This window comes from Denticeps clupeoides, chromosome 8 (assembly GCF_900700375.1).
Source record: "Denticeps clupeoides chromosome 8, fDenClu1.1, whole genome shotgun sequence".
Classification (NCBI taxonomy): domain Eukaryota; kingdom Metazoa; phylum Chordata; class Actinopteri; order Clupeiformes; family Denticipitidae; genus Denticeps; species Denticeps clupeoides.
In genome coordinates, this window is record NC_041714.1 from 23113729 (window position 1) to 23130811 (window position 17083).

Genomic DNA, 17083 nt, shown 5'->3' on the forward strand with positions numbered 1-17083 from the left:
ACACACATTCACACACTCACCATACACATACTACACACATACCACACACACCATACACACACTCACCACACACAATACAGACATACACACACTCACCACACACACACTACACACATACACACTCATACACACACTACACACATACCACACACACACCATACACACACCACACACACACACACACACCATACACACACTCACCAATCACACTACACACATACCACACACACCATACACACACTACACACATTCACACACTCACCATACACATACTACACACATACCACACACACCATACACACACTCACCACACACAATACAGACATACACACACTCACCACACACACTACACACATACACACTCATACACACACTCACCATACACACACTACACACATACACACACTCACCACACACAATACAGACATACACACACCACACACACTACACACATACACACATACCACACACACACCATACACACACTACACACATACACACACAGACACCACACACACTACACACATACACACACTCACCATACACACTACACACATACTACACACTACAACCTCCCACACACCATATACACACACACACTACACACATACACACACTCACCACAAACACTTACATTACGCATACACATTTTAAAAATATGCAACATCATTTTTAACGTCCTTCCCTTCCCAGCGGAGATGTTCTCACACCATTTTATATTAAAGTGTGTTTAATAAAGTCTCATTTCCACCATGATGATCACAAATGATGCTGTAAATGACTTAATATGTAGAAACGTTACAAAAGATAGAATACCATCTCATATGCGTTTACTACGTATCATGACAGTGCACATGGACATGTGTGTGTGTGTGTGTGCGTGTGTGTGCTCTGATTGCAGCGCTGTTGTCATGACAACTCACATGATGCTTGTTTTCCTGTTATTCTCACTAATGGAAAGTTCTACTCTGGACCCACGTCCCACTTATTTTATGACTCATAAGGATCTGGTGGCGCTGGTGACATCACATATGACATCAGCAGTGGTGGAGCAGGTGCATTGTGGGTACTGAACGGTGAAAACGGTCCGGCATGCCAGTGTGTTTGTGTGCACGGAGTTGAAATTAAAGCCCCTGCTTGACCTGCTTGCTCAGTGATGCAAACACACACACACACACACACACAGTAACACATCAGTAGAGCAACAAGCCCCCAGATCTTGTATCTGGAATCCGGGTATTCATGGTTTAAGGTGTAAATACCCGTGACAGCGTGAGGTGGCTTCGGGGTCTCCATAGAGACCTCAGGTCTCCGTGATGTCAGAGAAACAGCAGGCGTAACGGGCCAAGTGTCTGCTGTGTGTGTGTGTGTGTGTGTGCACCGTGTCTCTGGCTGTGTCCTTGGGTCCAGCTGCATTGGTCACCGGGGCCAGACTGGGCAAATATTTGTGCGTCCATTTCCGCGCGTCTGGCCAGTAAGTAGCAGAATGCAGCATGGAAGTGGACTCGTGCTGTAACGCGGTAACGTGGGGACAGGAGGGTCCAGGACGGCTGCGGCAGTAGCCGCTGGCTTCCTGCGCCTCGTGCGGGGATATAATGCGCCGTTTAACGTGTCGACTGGCACGGGGCAACAAGCACACTTATCACGACCTGTCCAAACAGTCAGCCGCGGAGACAGGCTGCAGGCCCGGCCGGACTCCGCAAGGTCATCAGCTGCGAGCGGGCCGATACGCTCCTGAGAGCCGTACAGGTGCTGCACACCAACACACATCCACGCAGAAAAACTGGCCTTCACCAGACGTCCTTGTCCAGAGCGACTTACAGTCAGTAGTTACAGGGACAGTCCCCCCCTGGACACACTCAGGGTTCAGTGTCCTGCTCAGGGACACCATGGTAGTAAGTGGGACTTCTAGGTACTACCACCCTGTTGGAAGTTGGTAATCAGTATTTAATATGCAGAGGCGAGAAGAAACCGAACGTCATGTTGTGGGATCTCCTGTTATTAATTATTATTATCTTACACGAAATCCAAATGAGGACGAAGGTTAAACAAGTTGGAATGGACGTAGGACCACGGAGACCTCGCCTGATCTGGGGTCCCAGCTCAGGACAAGACTGAACAGGACAGTGATGATTAATAAACCACGCGTGAAATATTGCAGTATTACTGTTAGACATTTTGATTTGTGGAAGAGTCGTGTGTAAAATACATAAAGTGTAGATAAGAAATAAAACATGCAGGGTGTCCCCTTCCACGTGTCACCACCGCTCCGCGCTGCGATTGGCTGAGAGCCGCGCCACGTCACCAGCCTGCGGGAACAGGTAGACGCGCGTCCCGCTGTCCTCCTGTCCGGCAGGAACTCACTCGGGGACTCCGCGTCACCTTCCTCCCTCGTTGTCAAGGTAAGCGGCGTTAAAAAGCGCCAGGCGTTTTACTCATTTTACTTTATTTTACATTCTGTTTAATGTGATGCTGGATCTAATTAAACAGCCATCATTACATTTACAGTATATATCAGACGCCCTTATCCAGTCAGTAGTTACAGGGACAGTCCCCCCCCTGGAGACACTCAGGGTTAAGTGTCCTGCTCAGGGACACGATGGTAGTAAGTGGGGTTTGAACCTGGGTCCTGGGTCGAGTGTGTTGTACTAGTATACTGACACCTCCATGATGGCCTGATGGTCCTACTGCTGAACAGAGGACTTGTTCTACTCTGTAGAATCTGTAAAGTAGCATGTCAGGTTCTGCAGGAAACAGGAGAAGAAGCTCATCTGGCTGCTTATAACGATGGTCCTGAAGGTCTCTGTCTCGCAGGTGGTGATGGTCCTACTGCTGATCAGGGGACTTGTTTCTTCTTTGAAGTGATTTGTCACATGTGATACACAGCAGCACAGCACACGGTGCACACAGTGAAATTTGTCCTCTGCATTTAACCCATCACCCTGAGTGAGCAGTGGGCGGCCATGACCAGCGCCCGGGGAGCAGTGTGTGGGGACGGTGCTTTACTCAGTGGCACCTCAGTGGATTCGAACCGGCAACCTTCTGATTACGGGGCCGCTTCCTTAACCGCTAGGCCACCGCTGCCCCTTGTTCTCTCGTAGACGGTCTTCAGCACCCGTGTCTCTGTCTCGCAGGTGGTGATGGTCCCTACTGCTGATCAGGGGACTTGTTCTCTCGTAGACGGTCTTCAGCACCCGTGTCTCTGTCTCGCAGGTGGTGAGGAGGCTGCAGGGGGATGAAGCCGAAGCCCAGGGGGGTGAAGCGGACACCGGGCTGGGACGAGCGGGACCATGATGACCGCCTGGAGGTGGAGGCGGCGTCCAGCGAGCAGGACGGCTCGGAGGCGTCCACCGGCGGGACCTGGAGACCGCGAGGCGGCCGGAGACGCCAGCACAGCAGCGCCAAGGAGCGCAACGTACGGCGGCTGGAGAGCAACGAGCGGGAACGCCAGCGGATGCACAAGCTGAACAACGCCTTCCAGGCGCTGCGAGAGGCCGTCCCCCACATCCGCGCAGACAAGAAGCTGTCCAAGATCGAGACGCTCACGCTCGCCAAGAACTACATCAAGGCGCTCACCACCATCATTCTGGGCATGACCTCCGACCCCCAGCGGGGCTCTCACGCCCCTCGCCTGCTGAGCCGCTACCAGCTGCACCTGGAGGACGGGAGCGAGGAGGACCTGTCCAAATACCTGAGCCAGATCCACAGCCTGAGCCAGGGACCGCAAGCACACACACACAAGGACAAATGAACACACACACACACACACACACATCCTGGGTCAACATTCCGACACAGAAACTGGAGACAAGCTCAATGTTAGAGGAATAAACACGGGAGAGCGTGCAGTTTCACAACGGTCACATTTATTAAGAGGATAGAGAGCACACACACACACACACACACATATACACCTACACACACACACTCACACACACCCACGTATACCTGCAGTAAGTCTAAAACACGTCTATTGCACTCTTCCGGCTCTTCGTTCATTTTCAGGGAACAAAAGGACACGTGGAACACACATGATGACGGAGTGATGCTGGACACGTCCAGCTGGGACAGCAGAGCTTTTCACGGGACGCTCAAACGTGGCCGTGCGAAGCACAGAACCCCATATTTACAGCAGCGAGGTCCCCGAGACTCATTCGATATTCAGCCCGCGCCCGGAGGACCCGGCAGGACATCCCGTGGCAGCAGGACACAACGGACACGAGGAGACATGGGTTCAGGACGGAATCCTACATCAGAATACAGTGTTTTCTCTCGTCTTAATTCTGTAAAGCGTTTTTCTGCATGTTATTTTGCTCACTTTACTGGCCGTGGGGCTGCTGGGTAATAAACGGGGAGTTCACCTACGAAATGGTGCCGTTACACACACGCGCGGCACCTTTAACCCGTATTCGTCCTAGTTTAACATGCTAGACGGTGCGTTGTCCATGTGTCCATATTAGATAAATGCTATATAAAATATTCCTCCATACCTGACAGCCAATGGCCATTCAACCCACATAAAACCACACCCACAAACCAATTTTACTGGTAAAAAATAAAGGCGGCTCTGCTACGTCCGTACGGGAGCAGCGAGGGAGGAGGACTAGACGCCGGAGGACTAGACGCCGGAGGACTAGACGCCAGAGGACTACTGCCGCTCCCCGGCGCTCAGGCTGCCGCCGTTCATCTGCGCCGCCGGGTGACTGCCGGGCCTGGTGGAGCTCAGGGTGGGTATGCCGGTCCGTGGCGCCTCCGTGGCGTTGGCCCTCACTGTGACGTGGTCCCAACCCCCCTGAGAAGCACACACACGACAGAATAAAAGCAGCCCGCGCGTGTGCGGTACGTACGGAAAGGTGGCGGTCGCCTCACCCCGATACCGTAGTCCCACGACTGGCCTCTGGGCTCCGTGGGCAGCAGCCCCAGTCGGCGGCAGACGGTCCCACAGCTCAGACTGCGGCTGCCCTGCACCTTATCGGCGATGATCCAGACCTGGGAACTCAAACAGGAAGCAAGTCTGTACATGAAGGTACAAAAGCTGAAAATCCCAGCTGGATCCGGGTCCGGGGAACCGGCGGAACCGGCACGCTCCAGCCACATGGGGTCTAATACTGTCTTTCATGAGGAGGAACCAGCATATGGTCCCTCAGGTTTTTCGATTTTTGAGCAGTTTATATATTTTTCATGAAATGAGTGAAAATGCTCAATAGGGGGCGAACTTTACTAGATTTTTCTAACATATTTTTGTAAGTCACTTCATAGACACTAGATGGCGACACACAACCTTACAATTATTAACCCTTCAAGGCAGAAAAGTAAACGATGGTCAATGCTCACAACGCATTTTATCACACACACATCAATGGCGGTTAAAAATGTGCTCCGCAAGGTCAGAGCAACCAGAAAAGGACCTTCTTCTAGCCATCAGAAGGGCCACACAATTGCATCAGCAGCGGACAAACGTGTCCAAAGTGCTGAGTCTGCTGGCGGGGCTGAATCAGGGCTCCGCCGAGGGACGGATTTAGCAGTAGAGTCAGAGCCCATTCAGAGGGCAGAGCAACCCGACACGGGCAGCTGTTTGCCGGGATCAGCCTGGCCTTTCCCTTCTCTGCTCTAACGTGTTTCTGTGCGAAGATCAGACCTGGTCGAGTGGCCCAACAGACACTTTGCGCACGTTGTTGGAGACGTGCTCCCACGTTGAACCCTGCGGGTAGCTCGGGGTCACGCCCTGCCGATACCACAGGTTACCTGCGGAAGGAACAGACAGATTTGGTGAGGTGGAGGAGCCACGGTTAGGGCCAGAATGGCGCGTGTCGTACCGTTTTCATCCACCGTGTACACCGACGCCCTGCCAACACACACCTGCCTGAGCTTCTGTCTGCAGGGCGAGGGGATGTGGTACCAGCAGTCGCCTGCGGAGCGAGAGCAGCAGCACCACAGTCTCACCACAGCGTCACCAAGCAGGAAGTGTCACCAGCGGCATGGCAGCCGTCTAACCTGCCGGGTTCTGCGGGGACACGGATCCTCGGTAGAAGGCTGAGCCGTCACGGGCGATGGCCCACACCTGGTACGCGGCACCGATGGAGATGGACTTGAAGGGCTGGTCTGCACCTATATGCAGCCAGGAGGTTCCCTGCAGGAAGAAGCTGCTGTCCGGTACGGGTTCTTATTCAAATACGGCGCGCGGCGTACCGTTTACGTGCATTGTGACTCACGGCAGGCGTGTGGCGGCTGACCCCGAGTCGGCACAGCACGTCCCCCTTGCTGCTGATGGCCCAGAGGTGCACCTGGTCCAGCGGGCACTGGGCCCTGCATGGCAGAATGGTGACGTCCGTCAGGGAGATGGGCGGGACTTCCTGCCACGGCCCGGTAGTGATGAGCTTGCACTTCCTTCAGGGGAGGATCCACCATGTCACACACGGGTGGAGATCGGCACAGTTTTCCGTGTGGGAGTGTGTTAGTGTTCGTGCCCGTACCTGGCCCAGCGTCGCCGCCGCACAAAGTCCTTCAGAGTTTTGTGGCCGTGATAAGACCTGGACAAACAGCAAGTGGAATGGACACTCGGGACGCATTATCAACATACAGAATGCTTGACTGGACCGGACCGGACCGGACTGGGACCAGTGAGTGTAAATAATAGGAACATTTAAACCGGTTTACATACGCTGGAAAATCCGCTGCGAACTGCCAGCCCTCTCTGTCTGTCCCTCCGGAGACACCGTAATCGACGCTCCAGTCACTCACCTACACACACAGAGTTGGAACCCACAGTTCATTCAGCTTTCTGGACAGTAATGACAGAAGTCATGACGAGAAGTGGGGGACACACCCAGGTCCAGTGGGGGGAAGGGGGCTTGGTGTTGGTCTTGGTGCACTCCTGCAGGCCAGTGGCGTCGCTCCACATATAACGGTCAGTAGGGAGCCCCCTGTTGGTCACAATTTGAAGCAACGTCTTCTTCTCAGCTTCAGTTAAGCTGAAAACGGTGTTGCGTTTTCAGGCACGTCACGCTGTACCTGTTGGTGTACCCTGTAACCGGGTTCCAGCGTTGGTTCTCGTAGATGTGGACACTTTTCACATCGGTCTGCGTGAAGATGTTGTCTGTGCTGCTTGCCAGGCCTGATAATGAGCCATGTGATGATAAATGACGTAATAAAGGCCACAAGTGACTAATACAGCCATAGAAGTGACATTAAATGTGACGCCATAGAAGTGACATTAAATGTGACGCGAGAGGCTGGCAGTGCAGTGAGAGAAGGGAAAGGGGAAGGAGGGCGTGAGAGGGAAAGTACCCTGGAAGAACCCTCCTCCGTATCCTCCAGTGAAGACCCAGGCAGTGTGGTCGTAACCGATGCCCCACACCACACCCAGACTGTTACACTCAATCAAACGCAGGTGTCCCCCCACCTGACGCCAGAACCTGCAGAGGACACAACCGTCAACCTCTCACACAAACCCAAGAAGAACACACACACCCCACCACTCCACTCACATCTGGTCGCAGGGCGTGGGGTAAGGTGACACCTCCAGGCTCAGGGTTGGCTCGCTGACGAAAATGTCCCCCTTACAGGTGACTGACCAGATGGCCTGGTGGGACGGTGGACCGTGAAGGCCACGGGCATCACAGCAGGAGACACTGAGAAGAGCAAGCTAGACACACAGAGCGAGAGGGCATTACACGCCGGCAGAATCCTGCTCCGTGGTGGTTCTAAAGCGGGGATCACGTGGGTACCCAGTCGTGCATCTCCTGCTCCGTAGCAGCAGCCAGGCGAATGGGCCAGCGCTGCTTGGTCCTCTCAGCTGTGTAGATGGCGAACGTGTGTTTGGACTCGTTCAGGACTGGTACCAGGATTGTTATCTCGTTAATGAATGCGTGGAGGTACTGAGCAGAGGAAAAAGGGCGAGAGACAGACAGGCCTGAATGAGAAGAACCAGGTGTAGTGGTCACCATGCTGGTCACCATATGGTTTTAAGCTCTCTGCATTACAAAAGTAAAACTGTGTGCATGTGTCGGTCATATTACGTTTGAACTAAGACAACCCTATTTCCATTCTGACCGGCCGCTTACTTTCTTTTCATCGTTAAAGGTGTAGTAAATGAACAGGATGCCGTCCTTGTTGCCCTCAGCGCCACAGAACTGCTCCAGAGCGAAGCGAACATCCACCCATTTATGAGGCTTCCAGTCCCGCCACCACTGCATAGAACCTTTCTTCACCCACACCGACTACGGGGAGAGGAACAGTGAGAGGGGGACAGAGAACGTAAGTATGACATGAAAACAGAATTATTCTCCAGAGAGAGAACTACGTCAAACTACATCAGGATCCTGACGCCTTTCACTTGGACCTTCTCATCACACACGTCTCCAGAGGAAACAAGCTATCAGACCAGAGGATGTGAGGTTCGGAGGTGAGGTAATGAAATGAGGATGTGTCGTTAGGAGGTGAGGTAACGAGGACAGTATGTGAGGTTAGGAGCTGAGGATGTGTGGTTAGGAGGTGAGCTAATGAAATGAGGATGTAAGGGGGTAAGGTACTGAGGGTAGGATGTGAGGTTGGGAGGTGAGGTAGTGAAATGAGGATGTAAGGGGGTAAGGTACTGAGGGTAGGATGTGAGGTTGGGAGGTGAGGTACTGAGGGTAGGATGTGTGGTTAGGAGGTGAGGTAATGAGTGGAGGATGTAAAGGGGTAAGGTACTGAGGGTAGGATGTGAGGTTAGGAGGTGAGGTAATGAGGGGAGGATGTGAGGTTAGGAGGTGAGGTAATGAGGGTAGGATGTGTGGTTAGGAGGTGAGCTAATGAAATGAGGATGTAAGGGGGTAAGGTACTGAGGGTAGGATGTGAGGTTAGGAGGTGAGGTAATGAGGGTAGGATGTGAGGTTAGGAGGTAAGGTAATGAGGGGAGGATGTGTGGTTAGGAGGTGAACTAATGAAATGAGGATGTAAGGGGGTAAGGTACTGAGGGTAGGAGGTGAGGTTAGGAGGTGAGGTAATGAGGGTAGGATGTGTGGTTAGGAGGTGAGCTAATGAAATGAGGATGTAAGGGGGGTAAGGTACTGAGGGTAGGATGTGAGGTTAGGAGGTGAGGTAATGAGGGGAGGATGTAAAGGGGTAAGGTACTGAGGGTAGGATGTGAGGTTAGGAGTTGAGGTAATGAGTGGAGGATGTAAGGGGGTAAGGTAATGAGGGTAGGATGTGAGGTTAGGAGGTGAGGTAGTGAAATGAGGATGTAAGGGGGTAAGGTACTGAGGGTAGGATGTGAGGTTAGGAGGTGAGGTACTGAGGGTAGGATGTGAGGTTAGGAGGTAAGGTAATGAGGGTAGGATGTGAGGTTAGGAGGTGAGGTAGTGAAATGAGGATGTAAGGGGGTAAGGTACTGAGGGTAGGATGTGAGGTTAGGAGGTGAGGTACTGAGGGTAGGATGTGAGGTTAGGAGGTGAGGTAATGAGGGTAGGATGTGAGGTTAGGAGGTAAGGTAATGAGGGGGGGATGTGTGGTTAGGAGGTAAGGTAATGAGGGTAGGATGTGAGGTTAGGAGGTAAGGTAATGAGGGTAGGATGTGTGGTTAGGAGGTGAGCTAATGAAATGAGGATGTAAGGGGGTAAGGTACTGAGGGTAGGATGTGAGGTTAGGAGGTGAGGTAATGAGTGGAGGATGTAAAGGGGTAAGGTACTGAGGGTAGGATGTGAGGTTAGGAGGTGAGGTAATGAGGGTAGGATGTGAGGTTAGGAGGTAAGGTAATGAGGGTAGGATGTGTGGTTAGGAGGTGAGCTAATGAAATGAGGATGTAAGGGGGTAAGGTACTGAGGGTAGGATGTGAGGTTAGGAGGTGAGGTAATGAGGGGAGGATGTGAGGTTCGGAGGTGAGGTAATGAGGGGAGGATGTGTGGTTAGGAGGTGAGCTAATGAAATGAGGATGTAAGGGGGTAAGGTACTGAGGGTAGGATGTGAGGTTAGGAGGTGAGGTAATGAGGGGAGGATGTGAGGTTCGGAGGTGAGGTAATGAGGGGAGGATGTGAGGTTAGGAGGTGAGCTAATGAAATGAGGATGTAAGGGGGTAAGGTACTGAGGGTAGGATGTGAGGTTAGGAGGTGAGGTAATCAGATGAGGATGTGATGAGGCTAGATAATGAGGTGAGGTACTCCGCACCTGCTCAATGGCCTGCTCGTAGTGTCGGAAATTGTCCACCTCTCTCTTCGAGCGCTGCGTCAGCTGCTCCAGGATCTGTTTGCGCCACACTGCGGTCTGTGCAGGTGTGATGGACAGGGACATGGACTGAGCAGACGAGTTTGCACCTGCAGAACCGATCAGAAGTTCTTATTAAAAAAGCCCTTTTCCTTGAGGACGTGAAGGAGCACGACGTTCTCACCAGCGGAAGAGCCGAACCAGTTGAGCTGAGAGTGGGCATCAACTGAGCAGGACCCACCAGCAACCCAGGCCCACAGCGCTGGCTCCTCCCCTCCATACGCCTCCTCCAAGCCCAGGTTATAGGTCGCGACGGACGACAGGCTGCACGTGTCTGAGGACTCAGCCACAGCACCAGCGGTCAGGAGCGTCTGCGCCTCCTCCAGGTCCACGTTGCTCCACTGAGGGTCCTGCAGGCCGCCCGACTGGCTGGGGGAGAGCACCAGTGTTGGGGGCTTGATCTGTCCCGTCCCCTCCACGGGCTCCTCCTCCGGGATGGAGGGGGCAGTGGTCAGTGTGTCTCGCCTGCCCACCTGGCCATCGCGGTCTGACACCAGCTCCGAGATGAAGCTGTCACTGGTGACTTTGGGGATCCGCGCTTTGGGGACATCAGAGGCCACAGGCTCCGAATCAGAAGGTGCCACAGCAACAGGGACACGTTCGGTCTCCGAGTCGGCGTCACTTAGAACGGAACCCTGAGACTGGACACGCACCTCTCCACCGAAAAAACACCCGGCGCTGCAGGACAGACAGAGAACCCTGAGTAACGTGGACGGGAGGAGGGACACGGGCTCGGTGAAGGGAGACGTGAGGTGAGACCGTGGTGAGATAATGAGATAAGAAGATCACACATAGAGACGTGGGAGCAGCAGGGCGGCTCTGAGCAGTCATGTGAAACATCTGCTCAAAGTCTAATAACACAGTGAGGTCCTGAAGAGGTCAAGAGGTTGACATTTGTGGCCTGAGGCACAGAGGTCATGACCTTTCAAATAAAGCTAAAAACGTTCCTTTTTAGCAAATGCTTAAAGATTAAATACATATTTCAAATTAAGAACGAAAGTGATTTATTTACAGATCAGGTCCCAGTGAACCAAATAATTACAATGATTTGCATCTTGAAGCACTTCTGATCTGGCAAATGCTGGCAATGTTAATGTAATGACTGAGTTTAATTTACATTTACAGCATTTACCAGACGCCCTTATACAATCAGTAGTGACAGGGACAGTCCCGTCCCCCCCCTGGAGACACTCAGGGTTAAGTGTCCTGCTCAGGGACACGATGGTAGTAAGTGGGGTTTGAACCTGGGTCTTCTGGTTCATAGGCGAGTGTGTTACCCACTAGACACTCGTCTATTCTTCACTCGTTACCTGTTTGAACTGGTTATCTGTACCTTCAAACAGTCAGACTAGAACCTCCACCATGGACAAGACCAGAGAGATGTCTACGGACCGCAGGGACAGGATGGGACACCTGCACCAGGCGGGCGGGGGCGAATCGGCCTCCTCACCTCTGCAGGCTGCTGGTACTGGCGCTGGAGTGGGAGCGGTCGCTGTCTCTCGTCACAGATACCACCTTCCAGGCTTTTCCACTCAGCTCACTGCCCGTCACGCCCTGGCGAAAACACACCGCCCTGTCCTCGCAGCTGATGGCCCACACCTAACACACACACACACACACACACACACACACACACTCGAGTCCAACGTACACTGTTGTGTTCATATTGTGATTCGCAGTGGTACATTACACTGTCCTACTTTCCATCTTGTGTGCATGTCTGGGCATGCCCATGCAGGAGTGGAAGAACAGGTTCATGTCTTCATATCCTCCTTACGCAGATGGGGGGGTCAGGCCTTATTCTCACCTGGTCGTTGAGACCGACGTTGATCATAACCATCTCTCCAACCATCCCGATCCAGCCCGATCCGCAGGGATTATGGGAATTCACTCCTCGCCTGAACCACACCTGCAGCAACGAAAGGCAAGTGAGTCCAGCAGATCCCCCAACACAGGACCGCCACCGCATGGTGCTTCTTACTCTGTGGTCTTTGGTGATGGCCCAAACCACGTTGACGCCCACAGCTACATGCACCGCACCCACCTCAGGGCTGGGAGACTCCACCACTACCCACGAAGACCCTGGAGACAGAAAGGACATGTGCGTTGATGACTTTAAACATGATCTACTGGTGCGTTGGGGAGCAGCTGACCTCTCGGGCAGTCTCTTCCAACGCCCTCCCGGACCAGAAGCTGCCCCTCCCACAGCACCGCCCACACCAGGTCTGCTGGTCCACAGCTGATCTGCACCACCTCCCCTGGCACGTCCACCTCCTCCCATATGGACCCTTCTGGGTTGTGGTGGCAGATGCCATCTCGGAACCACACCTGAGGTCACAGAAAGCGGAGTATTTCAGGAACGCTGGAATATTTCAGATTTTACTTCATGTAGATCATCTCATGCCTGGAGTGTTAAATGCCATTGGAACGGGATAATCAGTGTTATTCCCTTCATCTATAATAGTGATACAGATGATAGTAACCCCATTATTGACTGTGCTGCTGCACCGTTACCCCAATGCGTCTTCGCATAAATACATAAAAAGGGCTGGTGGTGGCCTAGCGTTTAAGGAAGCGGCCCCGTAATCAGAAGGTTGCCGGTTCGAATCCCGATCCGAGGAGGGGCCACTGAGGCGCCGTCCCCACACACTGCTCCCCGGGCGCCTGTCATGGTGCCCACTGCTCACCAAGGACGACGGTTAAATGCAGAGGACACATTTCACTGTGTGCACCGTGTGCTGTGCTGTGTTTTTAGCCTTCAAACTTTCGAACGGAGACAAACAAGTGACAAATGCAGTTTAAGACACCCAGGCATGTCTTTAAAGAAACTATTTATTTTATAACCCCGCCACTGGGGATCCATGTGGCCGCTGCGGCGACCCCTGACCCCTGACTGAAGGGGGCCGATGACTGTTTATTTTTTATATCGCTCTACTGGTACCATGTAATTAACATAGCACTTATTAACATTGTGCATATGATAAGATCATTTGAAATTAGGGCACATTTACATGCACAAGTATTGGAGTTTAGGTCCATTTCAAATTAAAATGAAAAATGTGGATCTAACAATTTTGAAAATATGAAGCATGCAGACCTTTCCCTGTAGCGAGACAGCCCAGAGTGACAGACGCCCGGCTGGCTCGTCACTAATGTCCCAACTGCCACAGCTCAGGTCATTAAAAGGGTCAGGCAGCGATGGAGTCTCTCCCGACGGAACCTGGCAACGAGGGAACCAACCACACACACAATCATGTTCCGCGAGCAGCAGTGCAGACTTACACAAGACACGTTTACACACCTTGGCCCAGACGTCCCGTGCCGTGTATCTCCGGTAGCGAATCCATCGCCTGCGACGCACGCAGGAGTTCCACTTTTTATCTTTGGTGTAGGTGGCGGGGAAGTCCATGGCGTAGGTCCATCCCTGAGAAGAAACACACATTTTACAGCATTTTGGGATCAGGTTGCTGTTCTTGGTTTAGATTTGGGGAGTAGCCTAGTAGCCTAACTCGCCTGTGAACCAGAAGACCCGGGTTCAAATCCCACTTACTACCATCGTGTGCCTGAGCAAGACACTTAACCCCGAGTTGCTCCAGGGGTGATAAAGTGATAAAGTGAAGTGATTGTCACATGTGATACACAGCAGCACAGCACACGGTGCACACAGTGAAATTTACATTTACATTTACAGCATTTATCAGGCGCCCTTATCCAGAGAGACTTACAATCAGTAGTTACAGGGACAGTCCCCCCCTGGAGCAACTTAGGGTTAAGTGTCTTGCTCAGGGACACAATGGTAGTAAGTGGGATTTGAACCCGGGTCTTCTGGTTCATAGGCGAGTGTGTTACCCACTAGGCTACTACCACCCTTAAGTGGCTCTGGATAAGAGCGTCTGATAAATGATAAATGCTGTAAATGTAAAATTTATCCCATCACCCTGAGTGAGCAGTGGGCGGCCATGACAGGCGCCCGGGGAGCAGTGTGTGGGGACGGTGCTTTGCTCAGTGGCACCTTGGAAGATCGGGATTCGAACCGGCAACCTTCTGATTACGGGGCCACTTCCTTAACCGCTAGGCCACCACTGCCACTAGGGACTGTCCCTGTAACTACCTATTTGTAAGGCGCTCTGGATAAGGGCGTCTGGTAAATGCCGTAAATGTGAATGTAACGTAAATGAACGGGAAACCAGGCGAACGTACAACAACACACGCGCAGGTACGTGAACTCACCCCTTTGTCGGTTGGGTCGCCCCCAAAGTTCTCATCCACGTACCAGTCCCCTTCCCACTCCCAGTTGTCTGACAGCAGCTGGAAGCTGTCCAGCGGCTGGTGCTGCAGTCCGGTGACGTCGCTCCACTGCCATCGGTCACTGGGCAGCAAGCGGTCCGAAAATCCGTCCACGGGGTTCCAGCGCTGCGGGCCAGGAGGGAGCGGTCAGGCCGTACACCACCGCCACACCACCACCGCGCCGAGTCTCGGTGCGTACCTGGTTCTCGTACGTCTCCTCCTGGTACCGGATGGGCAGGTCGCTGGCGTGAACGTTCAGGTAGATCTGGTTGTCGCCGGCGATGCCCCAGCAGCACTGCGCCGTGGCAGAGACTCGTTTGAAGTCCAGATGGGCGTCGCGGCATCGCTCCCACTGCTGGCCGGCGGTGGACAGGCTGTAGACCCTCCCGTAGACGTCCACCGCCCACAGCAAGGAGCTCGGCATGACCAGCGGTGCTGCGGTGACGGATCGCAACCATGAACATTTACAGCTCCAGCTCCGAATTTTCTGATTCATATGGAATATAGATGCTATTTAGTGTTTATGGACTAACGTACTTTATTTTGATCTATTTTATTACATAATATTGTCCCATAGAGTGAATGTTTTAGTGAAACACTGCAGCACAGCACATGGTGACACGGTGAAACGTGTCCTCTGTATTTAACCATCACCCTTGGTGACAGTGGGCACCATGACAGGCACCCGGGGAGAAGCGTGTGGGGACGGGACCTTCATCAAGGGGACCTCAGTGGCACCTTGGCAGTTTGGGATTCGAACCCACAACCTTCTGATTATGGGTCTGCTTCCTTAACTGCTAGGCCACCACTGCGTCTACCACGGTGTAGCTCCGCCCTCATGAACACGTACATTTTCTTTCCTTCCTCTACAATTCCGCTACTTAATTTTATATACAAAGTTGTCATGAGTTAGAATAATGAATGAAAGGCAAGATATTGTCTTTTAATCGAACAGATTCCAGTCTGAGCGGCATCTCCCCGTCTTGATTTAGCTGCTGAGCTCATTAGGAAGTTGGAGTGATGCAGCGTGAGGTTTCTGGATGAAGTAATGCTTTTCAGGACTCTTCTGCATCAGTGCAGCTGAAGATGGACTCACACATGAAGCACATGAAGTTCATGGAAAGTCACGGTGACGCCTGCATGCTGGCCAACACGTTCCTCCTTGATGGCAAGCAGGTCAATATGGACCAAAATATGGACCAAAATATGGACCGAAATATGGACCAAATTATGGACCAATACGGTGACCGTGTTTGCCTTCATTAGGTGGCTTTTAAGTTGCGTTAAATGGTTTGTGGATCGAATGCGTAAAGAAAACAATTTCATCAGGAAGAAACTGTGATGAATTTGTCTGGAAAGTCCTGCTGGTGTCATGTCCCCGCCCGACTAAAGCTGCCTAATCTGATATTAAAGTCGTCATATTAAGCGCGGTGTTTTATTCATAAAGGGATCAAGCTTCACCGACACGCCTGCAGCTGCTGCTCGCCTTACAGGCTCGTCGTCTCGACAGACGACTCGTGATATTCTACCCACGCAGAAAAAGCGCAGAAAAGTAGAAACGCGGGAGCAGCAGAGCAGATTCTGGACCTTTTATTCAATCAATGAGCCGGCAGGTCAGAAATGGCGCACATTAAGCCGCTCATTCGCGAATCCACCCAAGACCCCGTCACGCCACAACGACGCACATATACATTTAAAAAGCGTACCTTGCGCGGCTTTCTATCATATGGCGCGGCGACGCTCGGTTTATTTTACCGGGGATTCATCTGGAGTCCCACTGTTTACTTCCTAATCCCGGCCGGAAGCCACGCCCACTCCGGCCCGTTGTCATGGCGGCCAGGGGGCGCTCGCGAGATTTCAGAGTCTCCGAGACTTCGTGCCCGGCGCGGCCCACCGTGTCTACAACAAAACGTAGATATTGTCTGATGACTATATTTATTCAGGACAATTTACATGCAGATAATACGTAATTACAAAAAGCGTGTTATATATCTACCATCTGGTTTACCGTGAACGTAGATGTTGGAGAACATGAGCCAGCAAACGATGCTACTCTCACCAAACTCCTGTTACTCTGGGTGGGGTGGCCGGAGTCCATCTCAGGACAATGGGCGCAGGGTGGGGACAATTCAGAGTTGCAGGTCCCCCTACTGTGCATGCCTTTGGATGGCAGGAAACCGGAGAACCCAGAGGAAACCCACACAGACACGGGGAGAACATGCACACACAAGGTCCGAGCCATGGTTCGAACTCACAACCTAGGAGGTGTGGGGTCACGTCAGGCAACACAGCCTTCTGAGATATATTTTCTTCTATGAATTACACTACTCACAGTAAGTTAGGGATATTGTTATTTACATGAGTGATTTTCCTCTTTTAATTTTAATGAAACAAGTATAAGTTCCATTTAATATTACTGATAATGTATGAGAAGAAACACCATTTTCATTAATTTAACATTTATTACCCCAAAAATTGAGACAATAACAGGGATAGCCATGCAGTCTCTGCTTTAACTGGTCCCAGACACGCTCTATGGGGTTCAGATCAGGGGACA

At 52.2% G+C, this 17083-nt stretch overlaps 2 protein-coding genes and 1 long non-coding RNA gene across 7 annotated transcripts; 2 read left to right on the top strand and 1 right to left on the bottom strand.

Moving 5' to 3' along the window:
• Positions 1 to 542: 542 nt before the first annotated feature.
• On the top strand, positions 543 to 4364 carry LOC114795463 (class A basic helix-loop-helix protein 15-like). The gene is made up of 2 exons (XM_028988777.1): positions 543 to 2402; positions 3214 to 4364. Exon 2 carries the CDS (start codon positions 3236 to 3238, stop codon positions 3749 to 3751), a length of 516 nt encoding a protein of 171 aa, XP_028844610.1. The 5' UTR covers positions 543 to 2402; positions 3214 to 3235; the 3' UTR covers positions 3752 to 4364.
• LOC114795462 (tectonin beta-propeller repeat-containing protein 1-like) lies at positions 3845 to 16356 on the bottom strand. 3 transcript variants are annotated; one of them, XM_028988773.1, is made up of 25 exons: positions 16233 to 16356; positions 14726 to 14961; positions 14470 to 14652; positions 13541 to 13663; positions 13337 to 13459; positions 12393 to 12567; positions 12221 to 12321; positions 12047 to 12148; positions 11690 to 11838; positions 10364 to 10917; positions 10144 to 10289; positions 8064 to 8219; positions 7728 to 7877; positions 7488 to 7645; positions 7288 to 7415; positions 7012 to 7114; positions 6827 to 6923; positions 6662 to 6741; positions 6474 to 6530; positions 6213 to 6387; positions 5995 to 6130; positions 5817 to 5909; positions 5639 to 5745; positions 4870 to 4989; positions 3845 to 4792 (listed from the first exon to the last, which is right to left on the bottom strand). In XM_028988773.1, the coding sequence occupies exons 2-25, from the start codon at positions 14948 to 14950 to the stop codon at positions 4649 to 4651; spliced, it is 3585 nt and encodes a 1194-aa protein (XP_028844606.1). In that variant the 5' UTR covers positions 14951 to 14961; positions 16233 to 16356; the 3' UTR covers positions 3845 to 4648. The 3 variants fall into 3 exon arrangements, with proteins under 3 accessions (XP_028844606.1, XP_028844609.1, XP_028844607.1); XM_028988776.1 differs by having other exon boundaries at positions 16282 to 16341; XM_028988774.1 differs by having other exon boundaries at positions 14726 to 15013; positions 16233 to 16321.
• On the top strand, positions 5571 to 8781 carry LOC114795464 (uncharacterized). 3 transcript variants are annotated; one of them, XR_003750510.1, is made up of 3 exons: positions 5571 to 6620; positions 7566 to 7719; positions 8083 to 8781. It is a non-coding gene; the product is annotated as an uncharacterized LOC114795464 (long non-coding RNA). The 3 variants fall into 3 exon arrangements; XR_003750511.1 differs by having other exon boundaries at positions 8123 to 8781; XR_003750512.1 differs by having other exon boundaries at positions 5571 to 6153.
• Positions 16357 to 17083: the final 727 nt, after the last annotated feature.

Coding starts and splice junctions, on each gene's coding strand:
- LOC114795463 (XM_028988777.1), top strand. CDS start 3,236: ATGAAGCCGAAGCCCAGGGGGGTGAAGCGGACACCGGGCTGGGACGAG.
- LOC114795462 (XM_028988773.1), bottom strand. CDS start 14,950: ATGCCGAGCTCCTTGCTGTGGGCGGTGGACGTCTACGGGAGGGTCTAC. Junction 13,460..13,540: donor CACGGGACGTCTGGGCCAAG/GTGTGTAAACGT, acceptor CCTCGTTGCCAG/GTTCCGTCGGGAGAGACTCC. Junction 7,115..7,287: donor CGGAGGAGGGTTCTTCCAGG/GTACTTTCCCTC, acceptor GCTCATTATCAG/GCCTGGCAAGCAGCACAGAC.